Source organism: Perca fluviatilis, chromosome 18, assembly GCF_010015445.1.
Source record: "Perca fluviatilis chromosome 18, GENO_Pfluv_1.0, whole genome shotgun sequence".
Taxonomy (NCBI): domain Eukaryota; kingdom Metazoa; phylum Chordata; class Actinopteri; order Perciformes; family Percidae; genus Perca; species Perca fluviatilis.
The window spans coordinates 19,333,677-19,355,958 of NC_053129.1; the positions used below are offsets into that span (position 1 = coordinate 19,333,677).

General features: G+C 41.1%; 1 protein-coding gene across 1 annotated transcript; it reads right to left on the reverse strand.

Moving 5' to 3' along the window:
* Nucleotides 1-462: 462 nt before the first annotated feature.
* On the reverse strand, nt 463-20,640 carry LOC120546238 (protein EFR3 homolog B). The gene is made up of 22 exons (XM_039781029.1): nt 20,431-20,640; nt 18,470-18,597; nt 17,506-17,656; nt 15,138-15,259; nt 14,628-14,777; nt 12,151-12,285; nt 9,886-9,964; nt 9,413-9,548; nt 8,722-8,877; nt 8,231-8,342; nt 7,896-7,947; nt 7,067-7,239; nt 6,886-6,961; nt 6,476-6,637; nt 6,005-6,136; nt 5,759-5,826; nt 5,502-5,629; nt 5,043-5,134; nt 4,874-4,922; nt 4,489-4,595; nt 4,332-4,381; nt 463-4,190 (listed from the first exon to the last, which is right to left on the reverse strand). The coding sequence occupies exons 2-22, from the start codon at nt 18,574-18,576 to the stop codon at nt 4,085-4,087; spliced, it is 2,343 nt and encodes a 780-aa protein (XP_039636963.1). The 5' UTR covers nt 18,577-18,597; nt 20,431-20,640; the 3' UTR covers nt 463-4,084.
* Nucleotides 20,641-22,282: the final 1,642 nt, after the last annotated feature.

Genomic DNA, 22,282 nt, shown 5'->3' on the forward strand with positions numbered 1-22,282 from the left:
TAATTATTAATGACACCAGCCACCTGATGAAGGCCATGCAGCTGAGCTCTGGAAAGGACATTTTCTAGTAAGTGGGTAGTGTGCTAAGAACTGACAGAAGACAAACATGACTAAAAAATATGTGTTAGAATTTTACTGGTGACAGATGGGGGAGGCTGATGACTTATATATAGGAGGCATTTATACTAGATTTTAAGCCAAGTGGTAGCATTCAGTGAGGAAATATTGGCCTGGCGATCAGCTGGTTGACACAGTAGAGATATCAAATTGACATACAAGCCTCATGTGAGGAAGACAATGTGTACAGCCTAAAGGAGCAAAAAAAAAAAAAAAAAGTAAAAATGTTTAAAAAATAAATAAAAATCATTACAGCAAAAACCTTCAGAAAACCTTTTATATGCTAATTAAACAATATACATCGCCCGGGATTGCAGTCATGAGTTAAAACTATCGACAGGGAAATGATGGACAAGTCAAGTCAATTTAATATGTATCACAATTTTGCCAAAGGGCTTTACAGTCAGCACAACATACAACCCCCTTCTATCCTAGACCCTTGATTTGGATACAGACCAAAAAAAAAAAAAAAAAAGAAAAGTGTGAGGGCTTAAAACCTTAGCCTAGTGGTTCCCAAACCTTTTCTGCAGGGCCAGCCTTTCGTAGATACACATTTTTTTTCCAAGCCCTCCCCATGCTTTGCTACCAGTGTAGCAGAACCATGCATCATTTTGACCTGATAATAGTGTTTAATGAAAAGTCAGAGGATCTACGTTTTTACAAATTATCTTCTAGGGAACATAAACATGTACAAACTTTCATGACAATAGTTTTTTTATATATTCTTAGAGCCACGCCACTAGTAAACCACTGTAACACAAACCTGCCCGAAGTGGTTGACTTCATTTTAAATATATATTTTCCTACCACTTTTTTTTAAATGTATTGTCAATTTTTAGGCTATTTAGTTCATTTCAATACCACAGTCGTCCCTACAGTCAAAATTGTGAAGCAGAGTTTTAGGGCTGAAGTAGTTAACCTTTCCATTGTTTTTGGATATTACATTATGTTGAAGGCTGTTACAGTAGGAGAAAAAGCACCTCTAAAATACACAGATTTAATTCTGATAAACCACCCAATCACATGACAGGCATGAGAATGGCAAATACACAGTACTGATGCTAGTAGTGTAACATAAACAAAACACAGTCCATTACAGGCAAGGAAATGAATAACACTAGAAGAACAGTTGAGGAACAATTGCTTAATACTGTGTTGAACACTACAAATAACTGAGCACTCAAAGTTAAGATTATTTTTCATATGCTGCATGATGATGATGATGATAATGATGATGATGATGATGCTCCACAGTTTCCTGTATCTCAGGCAGATCACACTAGAAAACATTCTTCTTTATCAGGCTTTCCCTATCGTCAATAAGAAAATAAATCAAAAACAGATCAGACATTTTCTGGTTACAGACACATTTATTATACATTACAGCAACACTAGCATGCAAAGTCAGGTATGACACTCATAAGGCATTTTCTCCATTTAAAAGCTGCCTTTGTCACTAGGTAATCCAGTTTTTAAAGTGCAAAGTTCACAGAATGAATAGAATTGACCTACAGCACTACGTTGTAAACAGATCTATTAATCAGACATGTAATGACAAAAGTAAGATTGGATTACCGTCAGTTAATATTACAATACACTATGCAATGACAACAAGCACACTAGTAGTCTTTACTGCGAAGTTGCAAGACGCTGAAATGACAATTTTACAAAGTGTCACTGGAAGGTTTAGACAGCTGCACACTGCTCTGAAATAGCTTGTTCTTCGTTAACGTATTGGAAAGGGTCACTGGACAAAGACTGTAAACTGTGTTTGAAGAGTTTGGTCTTGGAGAATGACGATAAAGACACACATCTACATGAATGCTCATGTAGACGCATGCATGAACACACACACACACACACACACACACACACACACACACACACACACACACACACACACACACACACACACACACACACACACACACACACACACACACACACACACACACACACACACACACACACACACACACACACACACACACACACACACACACACGAGGGAAGCGTGAACAGATCTGATACACTGGCATGTGTGAACATGAATATACATACAGGGGACACTACATTGTAAAAAATGATAAAACAAACAACCAACTGGACTGTGACACGACAATCAGGGACAAACCATACACTGTCGTTTACATCAAACAAGATGGCTGCAGCTCGTTTCACGTCCGATGCAGTTAACTCACAAAAGCGGGAGGGTCGATCTCTTACAACATCACAAAAGTGACCATCACAGCACCACCACAACAACAACAGAGGGTACAATTTAAAACACAAAAAGGATCTGCTACCAAACAGTTGGGCTGTTAGCCAGGCTAGTGGCAAATTATTGCCATTATACTTTGTTTTTATACCTATGCGTATGTGCGCACATGCACACGTAATGGCTTTTAGACTTATTAAATCTTGCTGAATGAGGTGCACTGCTTGTAGGCTGCAGCAGCAGCGGTATGGCGTAAAAACAGAGTGCAAACTTATTCCAGCAGGATTAAGAATGTAATGGCAGCAACAATACAGGTCATGATTCTAGTGCTAAAAACCTGTCTCAAAATCAGTGGTTAATAATGGAAGTTGATTAGTTCAGGTTCATTAATTCTTAAGCAGGACACTTTCAAACTTCACTAGTGTGATCTACTGGCCTCAAGATGATTTAGATTTCTACTGTGGGCTGTTTACACCCTTGTCAATTCACCTTTTTGATTTCATGTGTTGCTGGTTACTTATCTTTAATAAATACTAACTAATACCTTTCTCCCTTATCTACGGACACAATCAGTGCAGTGGGAGTCCATAATTAGAATCAATGTACAGTATATCTACACAAACACAAAAACATCCCTATTTTGTACATCAGCTTAAAGATTTATATATTTCTCTGTATATACACATTCATATGGAAAGGAGAAAAATAAAGGATCCGTAGTTAACTTTTAGTGTTTGATCTGGTAAACATCACAGTAAACACTTCAGATCTTCAGAAGTTTAGTGTGGTCATGATTGTGGCGCAGTGTGTGTTTTTCTTTATGTTTCAACTTGAGTCACCTGTAAGGCACACTCACTTTGGGAGGATAGCACACAGATCAACAGTTATCTGTCATTTAAACCACTTAAAACTAAATAATAATTAGAAGAAGAAAAAAAACTATGTGCAGGAAATAAATGCCTGTCATGAAAGAAAAAGCACTTCTGGCTAACACTAAAAAGGCAAAACAAAAAAAAGGTACTATTAAACACTGAAGTCAGATGTTCAAGAGCTGAGTAACATGGGAGATGGAAAGGATTAGGTTTATATTTGTATCCATATTTCATTCAAACATACACAAAAATACGGTCTCAGGAAAATTAAAATGCATCTAATTCACATACGCTCTTTCTGTCCATAAAATCAACAAACAAGAAAACAATAAAAATATAAATATTAAGATCAGTCAATCTAATTGTCATCAAGGGTAGTATGGCACCCTGTAAGGGACAATTGGGTCAAAAGAATGTCCAAGAATTGCAGTGCTATCAAAAATGTCAAGTAACAGGGCATGCAATGAGTCAATTCATTCTAAAGCCAATAAAATAACTTTCAGTCTGCCACTTTAAATTTTCCCTCACAGTTCTTGGCAATTTCTAATTTCAAAATCCAACCGGTGGAGTTTCTACAGACATCTAAGGAGAACTGAGTGGAATAAGTAAAATAAAAGTTTGTTTTACTGCTGCATTGTTTTGACATTAGCCGGATTGTTTTGGCTCCAGGGCAAAAGAATTGTCATTTCAGACAACTAAGTTAATCAAGAAGTGCCTTGTTCTTGAGTTGGCTTCAAACAACTTTGGTTTCCTCCTCTTCCCCTGTGGTTTTATGATTATATGATCAAGACGCCTTAACAGTGAGGACCGGTTGCCCCTCCCAAAATCCCTTTCCTGTACTCAAATGTTAAATAGTTCTGTAACTTCGCTTTCTGGTCTAGTACACACACAGGTCAGGAAACTTCATCTCGTAGATGGGTATAGATCGACTCTGGCTTTGGCCGTAACCGGACGAAATGGTTCCAGATGGGCTGGGCGGGGGTCTGAATGGGAAGAGGAAACAATCAGCATGAGTCAATCATCTTCATCATCCACCTAGTCAGTATCACTGACACCATTGCCCTTTCGAAAATTGTTTTTCAAAAACCATATCATTGGAAATATCCCAAAGCGCCAACTCTTACCTGATTGTAATCTCAAAGATCTGATTTAGTTTGCTCTGCAGTAGTGTGGCCTAGACGGGACAAAAAATATCACACAAGACAATAGCACAAAGCTGAAACAAGAAAAAAACAAGTTTTAAAAACAATATGGAATAAAAGGAAAAGGTTTTTGTTGTACCCTGGCACCACAGTGGGCAGCTATCTCCTCGAAGGGGGCCTTCTGAAACTTCTCCACCACTTGTCTCCTCCGCTCCCTCTCCTGCTCCTCCATACCCACGCTGTCCACTAGAGGGAGACATAAATGGCATTCACATTTCAATGCTGCAGTATGTTTTGTGGCATTAGTGCTTGAGTGATTCTTCCTACAGCAGTACAGGTTATCACAATGTTGATTTCCCTGAATGTTCTTTTTTTCGAGTTACCTAAACTGGTTTCAACTAGTTAGGAGGACCATCAATACAAGTCAATAGAACGTTTTACACATGGTCATACTGTGTTGATAAGTATGTAATTTCATGAATACCGAAAAAAAAACACAAACGTTAATAAGTGTGTGGACGTACCAATGGCATTTTTCAGGGTTTCAAATGTGATCTCCTCTGCTGGTGTCCTCTGCAGAACGGAACAAGAAATAAGTACTATGATGCAGTAATAAGGTAATATAAGCGTCCTTATAGTGGGAATATTTGAATTTGAGACCATGAAATTGGTGTAAATGCTTTTTGCCTTTACCTCCTCTTTCTCTGGACTGTTTCGGGACTCCACCTCCACCTGCAGTGAGATGGTCTCTCCGATGCTCTTTCTCTTGGATAGACGGTCCTCATCTGGAAAGAAAGTGCAGACATTTGATTTTTTTTCTTTAATAGAAAACTCTCAACAAAGAGAGCTTGTCCTTTAACTCAATGGTCTGGCTCAAGGCCCAGACCTGGAAAAGGGTCTGCCCTGACGAAGTGTCCCTCAACCAAACACTAAATCCCTGCTGGTTCCAGGGGAGTAGTTCAGCTCTGCATTTCCATACAGGAATCAATAAAGCACCAACACAGAGTTGTAACACGCTGGCACGTCGATAAACATCATTATTTATCATTATTTACGTGAAGAGAGAAGCACATTTATCGCTTTGCCACAGCTGACGTTTGAACTTAATGTTACATTATAACACACAAGAGACGTATTGTTTGAGCGTCTTACCAGTATACTGGGGTACATAAGGCGTAGCCAGTCTATCTGTGTTGTAGCCGCTACCTCCGAGGACCTCAGTGATCTTCGACTGGAGGAACAAAACATCCCCCTCTACCTTCTCCAGTGAAGGCGGCGGCCTTGGAAGAAAGAGGGAGTGGGCATTTTTATATACAGTACATAGGAAAAATTCCCTACCATTATTGCATATTTAAATATCAAATTTAACGGTTTGGGAGAAAGGAGACTTGAATTTGACCGGTACATACTTGGGATTATCAACGAAGACATCCTCAGGCAAAAGGTAGGGACTTTCTTTCTGTCTCACCTCAATTACCTGAAGGGCAGATGAAAAAATTAGTTTGTTAAAAGAGGTTGTTCACACACACACACACACACACACACACACACACACACACACACACACACACACACACACACACACACACACACACACACACACACACACACACACACACACACACACACACACACACACACACACAATCCCTCACCTCGTGTATGTGCTGGCAGAAGGCTGGGACGGTGGTGAGCTGGCAGATGAGGTTGAGGTAGGCGGCGGCGAGCGCATGAACAGCACAGCGGTTATAAACGGGCAGAGGCTCGTCAGTGGACAAAGCCAGGTCCTGCGCAGGAAACAAAGACACATCAGCAAGGAGCCCTGGACTGAAAACACCCTGTCTTAGGAACTCAGGCACACACTCCATCATCTTTCAAAAAAAAAGTTTTTGGCTGATAACTAGGAGTAATGACAGCAAATGCCACAATTACTTCTTGACTAATTAAATGAACATGTAATTTATCCGTGTTTTAAGCCCCCAACGTCTCGTTGCAGGGTTAGGGTTAGGATTAGGTGCCTTGAAGTCAACGGTCAAAGCGCTGCCTGGAAGGAGACGTTGGGGGCTTAAAACACCATTGAGCGTAAATAGAACACATTGCATGACTGAATGCACGTGCATCAGTACCTGCAAGGCGAGTGCCAGGCGAATGAGGTCCACCACCACTTCTTCATTAGCCAGCTCCACGCTGAGGAGACCCAACAGAGCGAAGAGCGACTCGTAGTGCTGCCGACCGCTGCTCTGCTCCTTACAGCCCAAGTAGATGTGTCGGTATAGCTGCTGGCCGTGCTGTAAGTAGGATGCACACGGAGAATGAAGAGAAGGAGAGGGTACTTCAGAGTTTGAGTGTGCTAGTTTTTCTGCAGATCCATCACAAGTGTGAATATTTACATGTTTAAAGATTAGAAACATATTTAATGTTTTGTTTCATTACACATACGATTCTTTTAAATAAGAGATTGTGACAGTGTACAATGCAGAGAAGAGAAATTCATCTGGACTTTTATTGACTTGAGTATACAGGACAGAAGTTGTACCTTTTTCATGAATAAGTTGTCCTGCCTGGAACACTTGTCAACTTTGAGCTTGAGCACAGAGATGTCGGAGATGATGCTGCATAGAGATAATGCACAATGATGTGTCAACTGGCTCAACACACTACAAATGATGCCCTACAATAAAAGTGTTCCTGCGCACCCCCCCACCCCCCACACACACCTTATGTTGGTGAACTTGAGCATGTTGTCGTGCCTGTCGATCAGACTTAGAAGGATCTGGAGAACCAGCAGCCGGATTTCTGGATCCTCTGTGAGAGAGAAGGACAGCAACGGCTCCAGGAAAGAGTTGGGCAGCGCCGTTAGCATGTTGGTGGTCTGGAAACCTGCCGTCACCTGAGATATTGATGATGGTAAGCCATTTAGGGTTTGCACATACATGAAGAACATTCATGTTGAAAAAACAGTGGGGTTGTGCTTTTCACCTTTATAGCATGCAAGCTACAAATTTGTTTCTAAACACATAAGATTTTGTTTACATGATTTAAGATTCTTTTAAAAGTACACAAATTACATGTCGAGCGACAGGAATGCGCTTCTGGATTGAAGCGAGCATTGGGTCAACCTCATGTCAGTCCGACCTGGATGGTTGCTTTAATAAGCACATATTTAGGTAAATATGTAAAAAGGACCACCAGAAAAGTAGCCTTGCTGTGCAAACACTCCTTAGGTCATGGGAAGACAAATGTGAAGCCGTGCAGAGAAATGAAAGAGGAGGATAAGAGAATTCTGAGACCATAAGAGTGATGCCAAAACACACATGGTTTGTGTTAAATTATTTTCTCAAGAGCTGCATGCTGATATACAGTTTGATGGATTACAGCTTTTGACCTGAATAATTGCACAATTATATAAAACTACTTTCTTAAAATGTTTTTGTTTTTGTTTAATGCACTGGGAACACAGCGAGACATCTCCTGCTTCAAAGCTATGTAAAGAGCCGCATTTTTTAAACATGTGAAATTAATAATAATGCTAGGCTGAAAACTTACCTGGACCAAGGATTTAAGTAACATAATCTGAATCATCCTGGTACCCTCAGGCCTGTAGATGAACACAAATTAAGATACAAATTAGAACTTTTTTAATTTACCAACATTCAGATCTACCCAGATTTGTTTAAAAAGTACAGTTGACTGAAGGAAGTAAGGTTGACTGAAGGATGGAATAAGGTAAGATAGAGAATTACATAAACATATTTTTACATAACATACAACATTCAGTGTTGTGCGTGTGTGTTGTATCCTGGGCATATGCTGCACAAAGGGAACATGAAATGAAATGAAAAAAATGAAATGAAATGAACAGGTGTTATTGAGTAACTTACCCAGAGCCTGCGGAGGGCAGAGCTGGGTGAATCCCAGGGACAGGGATCTTGCCCATGATGAAGAGCATGACCTCGGACCTCTGGTAAGTCGGTAGAGTGTTGGCGAATGAACCTGAGAGAGACAGAAAGAGAGATAAAGCATCAGATGGATGAGAGGAAGATTTGGAGCAAAGAAGAAAAAAAAAAAAGAAGAGAAATATGTGGATGGAGAAAAAACTAGTATGTAACACTAGTATGTACGAAACTCACACATGTACACTCACACACAGGCATACATACAGACACATGTGAGGTAAACATAATCACCACAGACAAACTGATCCAGTCCAGGAGCCTGTCTTGCAAAGCCACAGACACACAGACACACACACACACACACACAGACACACACACACAGACACACAGACACACACACACACACACACACACACACACACACACACACACACACACACACACACACACACACACACACACACACACACACACACCAATGGTCCTGATGACAGCCTCCTGCAGCTGCCTCTCCTCGTGAGCTTTGATGATCTTTGTGCCGATGTTGCCGTCGTAGGAGCCGGTCAACTCGTAGTCCACGCTCAGACGGAGCTGCCGCAGCAGGGTGTTAAACACCTCCAACACTGTGGGACCTGCATAAACATAAACGACTCGTTCAACCCCAACATACAAATACCCCTTTCCCAATGACCCACTGAAAATCTGCAAACACCCACTAACATCTGGCTTTTATCTTTAGTGGGAACGGTTCCAATCTTTCTACCAAGCCCGCTATTTCCTTGCAACTTCAGGCCCTGGTCACAAGTATTTATCGGCTCCAGCTCTGACCCGCAGTGATAGAAACATGACACCCAGATGGACGCCAAGGAGGGTAAAAAGGGGAGAAGTCACCCGTCATGTCATTGGGCAGTAAAATCTGGTCTGCACTGGCCGACAAACTCAATAGTCCATTGGCTGCTAAACATTCCAGTTTTATTGCCCATGTGTTCTACCCAAATGATATGATGTGATATGGCGCCATGACCTCTTCCCTTTTTACAGTCCTTGGTGGGCGCGGTAATTTTTCCCCTTTTTCCGGCACGATGCTATGACGCTTTTGTCGGTAACTTCTGTCATCTCGGCCAAAAATTGAGTGTGTGTGTGAGTGTAGTGTGTCAGTCTTCTCACCTACAGAGCCGCTGGCTGCAATGGCGGCTGCCTCCAGCAAAACTTCCACTATCCCAGCACGCACTGTGGCTGAATTCTTGCTGTTAGCGTCCAGGTGACCGAGAAGCTGCTGGATTACCAAATGAGAGTGCTGGGACTAAGAGAGAAGGAATGAATGAATGAAACTAGACTGAAAAAGCAAAAACAACATAGGCAGTAACAGAGAGAAACATATTCATGCATTTTCATTCAGGTCCAGAATGAGTCACAGCTATTAGAAGAAGTGTTGATGCCCAAATGGACTCTTCAAACATCTCTCATTTCAACACCATGAAACACCATTTTTTAAAATGTTACTGTGTAAATCAAATGTAATGTTTCAGCATTCTTCATTTTCATTTGGACCTGGATTTGAGGTCACCAAGGTGAAAGAGGAGAATATAAAAGGGGTGAGGAAGAGGTCTCTGTGGTTACGCAGGCACTGTATTACTCACCTGGATGGAGTACATGATGATTTTAAAGCAGCGCACTGCAAAGGTCTTCCCCTCCCATAGAGAATGGTTATCTAAGTGCCTGGGGGAACACAGACAGGAGGAAAGGGTTTGGGGTGGGGGGTTGGGGGGGAGAGAGAGACAGAAGATGTAATAATACAGTGACTGTAGTGAAGGAGAGCAGCAAGGGATAGAGCAAATTTATAGTTCCCAAAAAAGCCCCGACATCAAGCCTCCATATGAATTTCTTTTTATAATGGAGTACAGGGGAGTTATGTGATGTTATCACTTATGTGAAAAAATGTATGGATGCACAACTAAAGATGTATTATGATACAGTACAGTACAATACAATACGGTACTGCAATGTTTAAAGTCCACAAGAATTAAGAGACAAAGGGCCCTATCTTGCACCCGGCGCAGCGCAAAGCCCGACGCAAGTGTCTTTGCTAGTTTACGACCGACGCAGGTGTCAAGTTCCCGTCCAGCGCCCACGTCGTTTAAATAGCAAATGCGCCTGCGCCCATCTGTGCGCCCATGCTGGTCTTACAGGGAGGTGTGTTCAGGTGCATTCTTGGCGTATTGCTATCTTGAGGCAGCGGAAAATGATCGCGCCCATTGACCAACAAAAACCTGGTCTAAAGTCAATAACGCAGCATTTCATTGTTATTTTAACAGCACATTAGTAAAATGCGCCTAGGCTCGTGCAGAGCACGCGCACACTATGCTTGTTACACACACACACACACACACACACACACACACACACACACACACACACACACACACACACACACACACACACACACACACACACACACACACACACACACACCTGCAAAAGATTAAAAAAATATATATTACAATGTGAAATAGTATTATATGATCTGCTCGTGCGTGAAGTGAAAGCGCGCGAGCAGATCATATCATAATTTCATATCATAGTTTCTTCTCCTGAAAATCTCTCCTTCCTGCTTAGCAAAGCCGCCATCATAATAGCAATGTGCAAACAAACGCGCCTGGCTTTTAAAGGGAATGAGAGATAACACTCTGATTGGTTTATTGCATGTTACACCCAAAACACACCTATGAATTAATTAAGACAATAAGTACAACCCTTTTGAACCATGCGCCTGGCGCACATACCCTTTTTTCACTGTCAAACTAGCAAAAGTGGATTCGTACACGCCCTAAACGCACCTGCGCCAGGCGCTTCACGCCGTGCGCTTCAAGCGTTAAAATAGGGCCCATAGTCATTTTACTCTGTCTTTCATTGATGAATGCAGTCAGGATGTTGATAATAAGATGCAAAAAGAAAAGCCCAATCACTGGTAACAATCAGGATCACAACATCCATCAAACACGATCAAGATAACTACTTGACAGTCGAACTGCAGAATCCTTTGTGTACACAGAGACAGAGAGGCGGAGAGTAGAGTGAAATAAATAGCTTGAAGCTTGAAACAGACAGAAACTGAGACCGTGATGGATGGACGAGAGCTGGTCTCACACAGCACACGACAAGTGAGATGAAGTGAAGGGAAAATTGAGAGACAACTGTAAATAGAGAGATTAAGAAATATAAATTTAATATATAACTGCACAAGAAAATGGTAACTAGAGTTGCAGTTGGATTTTGGTGTACAAAACAAAATCAATAAAGGCAGTGTAGCCTTACAAGTCTCGTTACTTTTGTATATTTTTGCTGGCTTTTTATGTTGTTATGCATATCAATGTGGCTGTGCAATTATAAGCTGTATTATCTAGCTGTATTCCTGCAAGCACATGATACATGTATATAATTATACATATATAAAGTAGACAGAACATTAAAAGTCAATGTTGTTAATGTCTAGGGCTCAGAGAGATTCAGGGAACAGCTGAGACAGATAAAAAAAACATTCCTGGAAGAACAGTAGAGCTGAATTGATTCAAATAAGAGAGAGACGGAGGTGGCGTAAACTGGATAGACAGACACAATTAAAAAGAAAGCACTAATCACAAAGGACCAGGCTCAGAGACATCCAAAGTTAAATAAAAACATCATAGAAGATAACCTTGGAACCTGCAAATTATGCACTAGTCTGGAACAACTATGTAACCTTGTGCTGACTTTGTCGCGCCACCTCGTGCCAATCAGTGCACAGATAAAAATGCTGCAGCATAGCATTAAGATGCAGGTTTAGTCAATGCATCACAAAACAACAAACGCATAAAAGGAAAAATCAAAAAAAAAAGAGGATAAAAGGGTTTGTGGGACTGTCTCACATCAGCACGGGCGTGACGGCGTTCTTGATGTTGCCATAGGCGGCTCGTCCCAGCAGCTCCCTGAAGCAGCGCTCCGTCAGCTCCACCGGGCTTTCCTTCTCTTTCTCCGACGCCTGCAGCGGAGAGGGGGAGCGGCTTGTACGGAGTGATGCAGGTGAGGAAGCAGAAAAGAGGGAGAGGAGGGGAAAGAGCAAGGGAGGGGAAGTCGAGTCGGGAGGGGAAGGAGAGGTACAGCGAGAGAGAGAGAGAGAGAGAGAGAGAGGAGTTTGAAATCAATTTGATTCAATAACACTAACATTTCCAAGGCTCAATTTTTTTTTTTTACACAAAAACACTCTCTGGACTTCCTCGTCTCTGCAGCCCCTCTGACTTTCCCTTTTCCAGTTTGTCTGCAGTGAAAATTGAGAGAGACTGTGTATGCATATTTGTGTATTGCACATCTGTTATCACCATGGGGGGGGGGGACATGTCCCGGTGTAAGTTTGTGGGCACTCACTCCGGGTCCAGCCTGTCTTTGTTCTCATACATATTTAAAACCTTCAATATAACTCCATCTTAGTCTTGACTAACTTCGGGTGGTCCACCAATGATGACATTATTTATTAACAGCCTCACTCTTTCATCATGCCTGCTGCTGCTGTGGAGGAAATGTCGGTGGCTCTCGGTGGCTTACTTAACTCAACTCCAGAATAGACATTTGAGGGGCAATGGAAAATAAAAGGATTAATTCTTAACTTTAAGGGCACAGACCAAAAGTCATTTTCTTTTAGTGTTAAGCTGCTGTTGTTGAAATGTTTAGCTTCTTTTTCAGCAGTAACTAATAGCTTTCAAAGCCACTGCCATTGTCCCATCCAATTAAAAAGTGCATCTAAAACACCCACGGGTGACTTCATTCTGAGGTCATCCTAAAAGTCCCTCACTACACAGTTTTGTCTAATGATTTGGAAAATCACAAGCGCAAAATCTTAAGCACAAGGAGAAATCACCATCATACCGAAGCCTTCTTGGCTACGGCAATCTGACATCGTATCTGCTTTCCACAAACAATTCACAGAGGCTATTTTTTAGTCAGTCAGCATGTTAAAGGCGGGGATCATTTCTGTTAACATTTTTTGCTGAGGCAATGCCTAGAGGAAAATGGCTTGAGGAACAGAAAGCCTTTGGAGACACCTACACACACTATATTAAAACCAATCAATCCTGCTGCTGGTAGTTGTTTTTGAACTCACAAAACAGGGCTCAGAGAAAGATTTGAGTATCTCCAGAAATGAACTCTCTCCAGGAATTAGGCTCAACTGTCAGAAGGCTTTGCTAGAACTGTACCGAGGTTGATCTTAATGAACTTGTACATGTGCATGGGAATTACTGTAGAGAAGAATGCACCATCTGTGAGTTTAATTAGACTGTACTGACTGCTGTGGATTTTACAGCTTGTTATGACTGAAGATGCACAACAGGGGCAGGCTTCATAACACACCCAGAGTGATGGGAAGCTGAGATGGAAATGTGTCTCTCTGTTAGGAGTGCATCTGTCTCTTTCTGTCCATCTGTCTTTCTCTTTCAATAATCTCCACATTTCCATCACTGCACTTTAATATCAACCCTCCACCCAATCTCCCAAAGTTCTTTTCGCTGCCCTCCCCCTTTTCTCCCCAAACCATCAGATCTCGGCATTGACGTCAAAGTGAATTTTAGAATGTGGATTAATGCCAAGAGAAGGAGGCTCCAGATCTGCATCTCTCGGTCTCTCACTGGCAACCTCTAGCTCTCAATGCAATTGTGATGCTTTTTATTCGCCTCCCATTGCACTATTTCTGTTCTTGCTCTCCCCCTTTCTCCTTGAATTGTTCTCCCTATCTCTTGGTGTCTGTGTCCTTGGATGCTGCAGGTGGGCAAACAGATGCCCATAAGAGGAGCAGAGCTGTCAGTGGGTTCACTCAGTAATGACAATGATAATGAATGACATGGGTGATGGATAGACTGCCAGGAGAAATATGGCGTATAACGTTGATACAAACAGCATCAGTCGGCTACAACACAATGGCTCTGGACTTCGCAACTGAGGCATGGTGGGTCAACGCTGACTCATTCTGGGTTATTGACTTTGTCGAAACAGCCTGGCCTGTTGTGTGAGGATGACCTGGTAACACCGGGGACTGGATTTACCTGCCTTTAACTGCTTTGAGGATAGTGTGTTTGAGCACTTTATTTTTCTCACTTTTACTGAAAAACAAGTCTTTCAGTAGGTAAAAAAAAAAAAACTAAACCTATTTTCTCCATATAATCACATACGATCATACATATGAAGGAAATCGTTAGGAAAAAAACAATGCAGCCAAATGATGACGTGATCTCAAAAACCACTGGGAAGGGGTCATGTGGCAGAATGCCTAAATTATCTGATTACATATCTGTGACAGGTCTGATGAACAGAAACATACAAAGCTAACAGTTCACATTTTCCAGTGAACATTTACCTCTCTGTGCGCACTCCACTCTGCAGGTTGAAAAGCAGAGAGGGGACGATCTTGTCCATGTGCTGAGGGTCCCAGATGTTGGCCTGCAGCTCATCATTCACAGTCTTCCTCACCACGCCCTGCAGGCCCTTGATACCTGCCATGCGGATCCTGGAGGTAACAGAAATAGAAGATCAGAAATCAGATATCGTTTCACTGGTAACTGAATCTACAAATAGATGATTCTATTTAGGAAATCTTATTTTTCTCCAGTTTTTAGTCTGTATCCCTCAGTGTTTGGCAGTTACCCTTTTTAATTCTGCAAAGCTATATTTAACTGTTCAAAGATGTCACTTTGTCTATTTTCAGCAGATGACAACAAGATCATTTTTAAAAGATTTTATTTTTGACGAAGATGAAAACAAATGTCCAGAGGCAGTGGTAGTCTAAAAAAAGAGATTTCCTGAAGCGGTCTAAAAACAGTTACTTAATGATTCGGCCTCGAGCGCAAACGAGCATCTGTCCACTCACTTAGTACGGATGTCAGGGTCCTCGTAGCTAGAGTGGCACATCTCACTGAAGCGCGACACAAAGAAGTCATAACTGCGGTGGTACGATGGTGTATCCTCTTCTATGTTGGCAAACTTCACAAACTGAGAAGGGAAGAAGAGACGGAAAAAAATAAAATTAATTTTCATGTCAAACTGAAACTCTACAAATGAAGAGATTTAATAATAGTAATAAGTCTGCTCCTCAAAGGCCCACGTTTGTTAAGAGTTTATTCCAGTTTGATTAAAAACTCTTTAATGAACTACCCTAAATCCCCATGATGAATATCTCCTAAATTAAAGCCAAACCACGCAACATAACATCTCATTAAGAAAAGCACAGGGCAGTGGGGGGGGCTCTCCCACTGAACCAGGAAATGTCACCATTTAAACACGCTGTCACTGACATTTAGCTTCACAACCCGCTCCAATTAATAAATTATGAACTGGATTTCTTTAGAATAAAGACAAAGTGGATGCTGAAGCCAGAATTATATAACGAATTAACAATACAGCAGATGGTAATTAAATTGCATCAATTCACTATTGAAAAATACAGGCTGGATTAGTACAGTAACACAAACAGCATGGATACAAAAAAAAATTAATAATTAATAATTAAATTAGTGTTGGGATTGGTTTGGAAATTAAATGAAGCACCCTTGAGCAAATTAAATGAAGTGAACCCAAAAATACTTCTGTGCAACTGCTTTAACTGCTTCAGTAAATAGCTGCAGCAGCTGATACCCCAACGGTGCCCAGTATTACCGGCAGTAACACTGGGCAGCTTCCAGGTACTAATGTATCAACTCTGTGTCTGCTGAAATCTCTATTTGATTGAAAGCTTTCAGAATAGGGTCTCAAGCCATAGGTGATGAAGAGCTGATATTATAGACATTTTTGTTTCAACCAAAGTCTACACCAGGAGAAGCTAACCCCTTACCCTCAGTCTTTTCTAGCACATCACATAAATCAAGTTAACAAAAAACACGAACTTAGATACTGAAGCGTTGAAGAGTTGTCGTGTATTTGAAAGGGCTCTGCAATACAAGGTTTTAGGTCAGAGAAACAGAGTGTGAGAAAACCCATGGGCGTGAGTCCTGTGGTGATAAACTCCACTAATCCACACCTTTCAACTCTCTCTGACACTGGTCTGCTTCAGATGAGCCATACGGTGCATGCTAAGAAGGAAAGATGCTACAGCTGCACTGAAAAATACAGTATGCTGTAGTTATGTATGTGTGAGGAAGCTCAGGGTTGTGTATTTATGGATTGAGCATTGAAGCTAAACTAATCCCAATCACTATATTCACAATGTTCAGGAACTCTGAATGCAAAGCTTTAAATTAGCACATACTGCAAAATGTCCTCTACTATTGATCGTGGTAAATAGCACTGTGATGCACAATTAATTACGCAGCACTGATGTGTGTGTGTGTATATGAATGGATCAGTGTATGGCTTTGCATTTGTCCTAAATGCACACCCATGAGCGTGTGCAAGGGAGATTTATAGCTTGAAGATTATGAGCGAAAGGCTGGCTTGTCACGTCAATCTGTGTAGATGACTGCAGAGCTTTGCCACTGTGGTCCGCAGCTAATCTGATTTCCTTTATGTGTCCTCTGCCGACCGGGGCGACAGTCGCTTCTCACATCAGAGGATGCTCATCACTCCCACTCCCTCTGTCCACCAATCTCTTACTTAGCTCTGATTTTCAAGGTTAACATATTTTACTTTGTGCCATCACATCAGCAGAGTAAATGGGCCCCGTCAACTTTAGATAAGATAATGCCCCTACATCCACTTTAATGGGCGGAATTTGATAAAACAGAAAAGCTTAAAAACTAAGGCACATTAGTGACCAATAATTTGAGGATGTGGGTATTAATCTAAATGTATATTAGTAAAACAAGCTGCCTTAGGTTTTTTGTTGTTTCTTGTGACCAAGGATTTATAGCTAGGCAAACTCTTTTTGCTAATTACATTATATGTACAGCATAAACGTGTCTGTGTTAAGTTTTTGCAGGAAATTTAAACTGAACATCCTTCAAAACAATATAATAAACATAATATAAAAGTTATATTAAATGTAATCATACAGTAGTTTCAAACAAAGTTGAATAGAGCATCTGCCCTCTCCTGAATGTGCCAACTAACTTTCAAGACTTACAGTATAAAGTTAAATACATCACTTGATTTTCTTATTTTAAAGTTTACCACAACTTTTACTGCAGTTTCAGGTTATTACAGTGATGCATATTTGTTGTAGATACATTTGACACTGTACTTTTTCCACAAGGACTAAAGCCCTAGCTAAACAAAATGCTCGGAATATAATCCTGTAAACTCACAGAGTTTGTTCCTAGGATCTGCAGGCTGGGTTTGTCTGACTCCAACAGCTTGCGCACCATCTTGAGGAAACTCTCCACAAACAGGTTGATGCTCTGGCAGTGGCAGGCCATCAGCAGCTGGTCCAGGGCTTCCATGGCTATGCACACATACCTGAAGAGGAGAGAAAAGAGACCTCTGTATGCTATACAGTCTGTGTCTAGACATTTTATGGATAATAAAATAGTGCATAAATTCTAAAGGTCTAACTGCCCACAGCAGCAACAGGAATAAAAATGTGATAAGCTCTGCCAGACGAACTCTGGAGACTCGCATATTGAACAGATTTCAGCTGGACTCTGCCGAGTGTAAATGTAATCAGTACAGGCTGTTTACATTGGTGAGAATCATCACAGTTCGTTTTAGCCATGAGTCATTAAAGACAACAACTTCTGTAGCATATAAAGTAAGTACAGAGTGTACAGAAAGATCACCGTCGATGAACCTACACCAGCCATGTTGGTTTTTTGTTAAAAAACAAGACCAACCTGCCTCCCTCTATACTTGGCAACTTCATGAATAATTTTTCATTACAAAAGACATATTTGTTGTAAATCCAATGGCATAATTGTACAGTTCCTTATCCAGTTGGCATGTGAAATACATGTGATATGTATCATAGACAGGCCTGTAAATGGGGATCTTTAAAGCATCTTTAGCTCTTTGATCTTCTGTCAGTGTAAATCTGTATAATGAAAGGCTATTCCGTGCACCACTTTTTCCCTATTACTTCATAGCAAAACAACTTCAAATCTTTTAAAATTTTAATGCATTAGGTTCAGTTGTGCTGAATTCAAATCAGTCAAGTTAATGTGTGGCAGATAATAAATAATACACAAAATGTGCAAACAGTAATTGCCAGGGCAGAGTCAGCTGAAAAGTTTCTAGAGAGATGGTTTTGAATGTCAATTGACTGGTGATTCTCACCCATATCTGTGTCGGGCCACATCCCTTGACAATCTCTCAGACAGGTAGGCTCCGATACGGTCAAGCTTCTCTGGAGCTGACAGGGCGTAGAATGTCAGCTTCTCCATGTTGGCCTTCACCAGCCCATCCTAGGAGGGTGACAGAGACAGAGATAGAAAAATAACAAAGTTTTAGGGTAGGTTAATTTACATTTTTCAGAATCCTAAAAGGAGTAGTTCACCCAAAATGAAAGTTCAGTCACTCTCAGAGGAGATGTACGTGAGGCTTGTATGTCCACTAAACAAAGAGGATGCTCTGTTTGCTTCCACTGAGAAAACACATCAGTAGTATTTTGACTGACATCAGGGTTAATAGGTAATGACAAATGAAAGTATTCCACTACTATTCCATAAACATTTCTGAGCTAATGCAACAGTGTGCGTACTGAAGTGTGCACTTCTCTTCAAAACCCAAATTGTAAGAGTATAACTAGTTCACCAAGTTTCCCCCTCGAGCTACTTCACTGCTCTTCAGTCAGGTCAGGGGGAGGAGAGAGCTAAAAACATCTATAGTCCACTGAGATCCCGCCAAAACCTGCAGTCAGTGAACTGTGATACAGGGGCAGAAGCACATCGTTCATCATTCACAAAAGATCCTATTTTTTGGGGGGGTGAAATGTTGGGATACAAACCGTCACAATCAGCCACACTGAGCTGGGGATATGTGAGCAATAACTACATTTTGACTTGCCATAGTTAAAAAAAAAAAAAAAGCACACACACCATTACTGATAACTGATCACTTAAAGTGTCCCAGTAATTCATGGCAGTGTGACAGTGAGCTGGCATGCACAATACCAGGACCGGGAAACTGAAGCAGCTAAATGGAATTTAGCCGTCATTAACTTTATTATTTCCACCTGTGCTTTTTCCACTATGACATGTAGCATTAATTTGATGGTTATGTTTAAGGTCAGCACAGGGCGCTAGCTCTGCTTCTGTTCATTTCTCTAAAACATTCTGTGGCTGGAATTCAGCAGGCTATAAAACACCCTTCAGCAGATTTGGGTTTTTTGTTCATTAGAGTCAATCACTTTGCAGTTCTGTAGACAAACAGTGCAGGCTTCTGTAGAGTGTTAACAGAGTAAATTGCAGTCTCATCCCAATGATAAACTCCATCATATCCAATCCCATTTCAACTATTGTACACTACTAGGGGATATTTCTGTGTACATGCAGGTGATACATGCAAAGAATACAAGCTATATTAAACATCAATTATCTGAGAGAACCACTGACATACAGTAAATGTGTACAAACACACCCACATGCTCACACAGTGTGACATCATTTTGAGTAAATGTTATCAGACAGCTTCATAAACTGTTGAACTGGGATACAGTCTTAGCCACAGCAGCATTGAGCCAAACTTAAACTCCCTTTTTGGGAGCACAATGTGCAGGTGCACATGCACACAACAAAAACAGGGAAATGAGGTCTGCGTGTACTACTGTCCCGTGTACTGCAGTTTTGTCCTCAGACCAGATTGCTAAAGTGGGTTACTGCGGTAGCAAAGAGACACTTTTGAAAAGTTTCCTCTGCAACAAATCAGCTCCTTCTTCTCCACTCAAATTAATTCTCTTTATGAGTCATCCGTTTCAGATCTCAAACGGTAGCAAAGCTGAGGTCTGTGGTTTGATACCAACAGCTTTTAAGAAGACAGGAAAAAAAGGCTGTGCTGCCATTTTTTCACTTCTTACTCTTCCTACATCTAAGATATTATCATAACACCGCCTTTTTATTTACCGGCCAGGGTTCCGGTTCAAGGTGTTTTCTGATTTGATCAATAAATGAAAGATTTATCGAAAAGTCAAGGAGTAATCACGTTAAATAATCGTGATTTCAATACTGACCAAAATAACTACGATTATATTTTTTTCCATAATCGAGCAGCCCTAACACAAAGTCACTTGAGCTTCTCACCTCTGGGTCTTCTGGGAAGATGTTGTCTACCAGTCTCTTGTACCGAGGCCTGAGCGCCCCGCAACCACGGCAAACCCCTGAGGAAGACAAAAGAAAGAGAGAGATGGTCAATTAGACTTGTGCAGCATGACTGGCACAAATGCAATAAAAACAAAGAGAAAGAAAAATAACAAGTAAACAAGTCTTCTTTTTTCGTCCAGTCTCTGTTGCGGCACCATTCGTCTGTTCTGTGTAAGCCTGTGCAAATGAAAGAACACAGTGCCGATTTGTAATAAAGTAACTATCAGCCACTTGTTCCAAAGGTAAGGTTAGACACCCTACATACTGTAGGTGTACAATAGGTAGTGATTGACACTAATCAGTAGGCCTGCCACGATAGTCAATAAATCAATTAATCGCACGATAAAAAAAATGAGCTCGATAATTTTTCTGGCCGCAATAATTACCATTTGCATGCTTGTTTGTTTTCCTCATCTCTCTCTCTCTCTCTCTCTCTCTCTCTCTCTCTCTTTTTTTTTTTTTTTTTTTTTTTTTCTCTCTCTCTCTTCTCTTCTCTCTCTCTCTCTCTCTCTCTCTCTCTCTCTCTACCAGAGAGACTGGAGGACCACTCTCGGTTCCTTAGCGTAACGAGGAGTGAACCCTCTTTGTCAGGCGCATGGTCTTTGTGTGGGCGGGACTCCGGACGGAGAGAAAGAGAGACAGAGAAACGCTAGTTGAGAGTTGGAGCCGGGTTTCCTGCAGCACTTTGCAGTTAATAAGGCGCCGTCAAAAAAAAATAAAAGTATATGAGCAATATGACCGTGTTACTCGGCGTCCCGTTTTCTCCTTTTCATTCCAAACCACACAGCTCGGATAAATATAGGGTACTAGGCTCGGACATACACGCCGCTGTGGACTTGTGTCAGTCTCGCAAGCGGTTTCAGGAAAGTGGCTGCATGTGTCCGACAATGCACAGAATATTAACGGTACAAGCCTACAGCTGTCCGCGGACACGGAGTGTGGAAAGTATGTCAGAGTTGTGCCATTGTGTGTATGTGTGTGTGTGTGTGTGTGTGTGTGTGTGTGTGTGTGTTTGTGTGTGTGTGTGTGTGTGTGTGTGTTTCGGCCCGCCCCCACGAAGCTCCGACCAGCAGAGGAGCAGAATCCGCACCTTCGCCAAAATGAAGACTGAAAAACAGAACTATTTTGCTACAAACATTTACTCGCCGTGTGGCAGATAGCCATATAGATAGATGTAATTTATTAATTATATATTATTTAAATGTAATATTTAGTGTTAAATAATTGTTAAATGTAGTACAGAGTCTGTAGTCTATCCCACAAACACTGGAGGAATGCTGCAAACGTTTGACAGCCAGCAGGCTATGAATTACCTGGGAGAACATGCGTGTCACAAACGGCAAACAACAGCGTGAAAGACGACATACTAAAGGAGATCAAAGACATATTGTGGATATTTAAAATGTCTTCCAGTTCCAGTGTTAAATATTCTTTAGAAAGAAAAGATTATTGATCTTTGAAATGGTGTACCTGCATTATTATGCCATTATCATTATATTAGATGAAAATTGTCTCTCAACGACAATATTACCGTTTATCGCAATAATTTCTGGGACAATTTATCTCCCAGCAAAATTTGTTATCGTGACAGGCCTACTAATCAGTGATATACAGTCATTCTAAGACAGCAACTAATTATGACTTCACATTAATAACATACTGTATCACCACAGAGGTAGTGATGGAAAATTAGGTGATGAAAAGCAAGTCATAGAACATAAAGATTAAACAAAGAACAAACGAGCATTTAACTTGTGTAGCTGTAACAACTGCCAAATCGACTTGTCAGCAA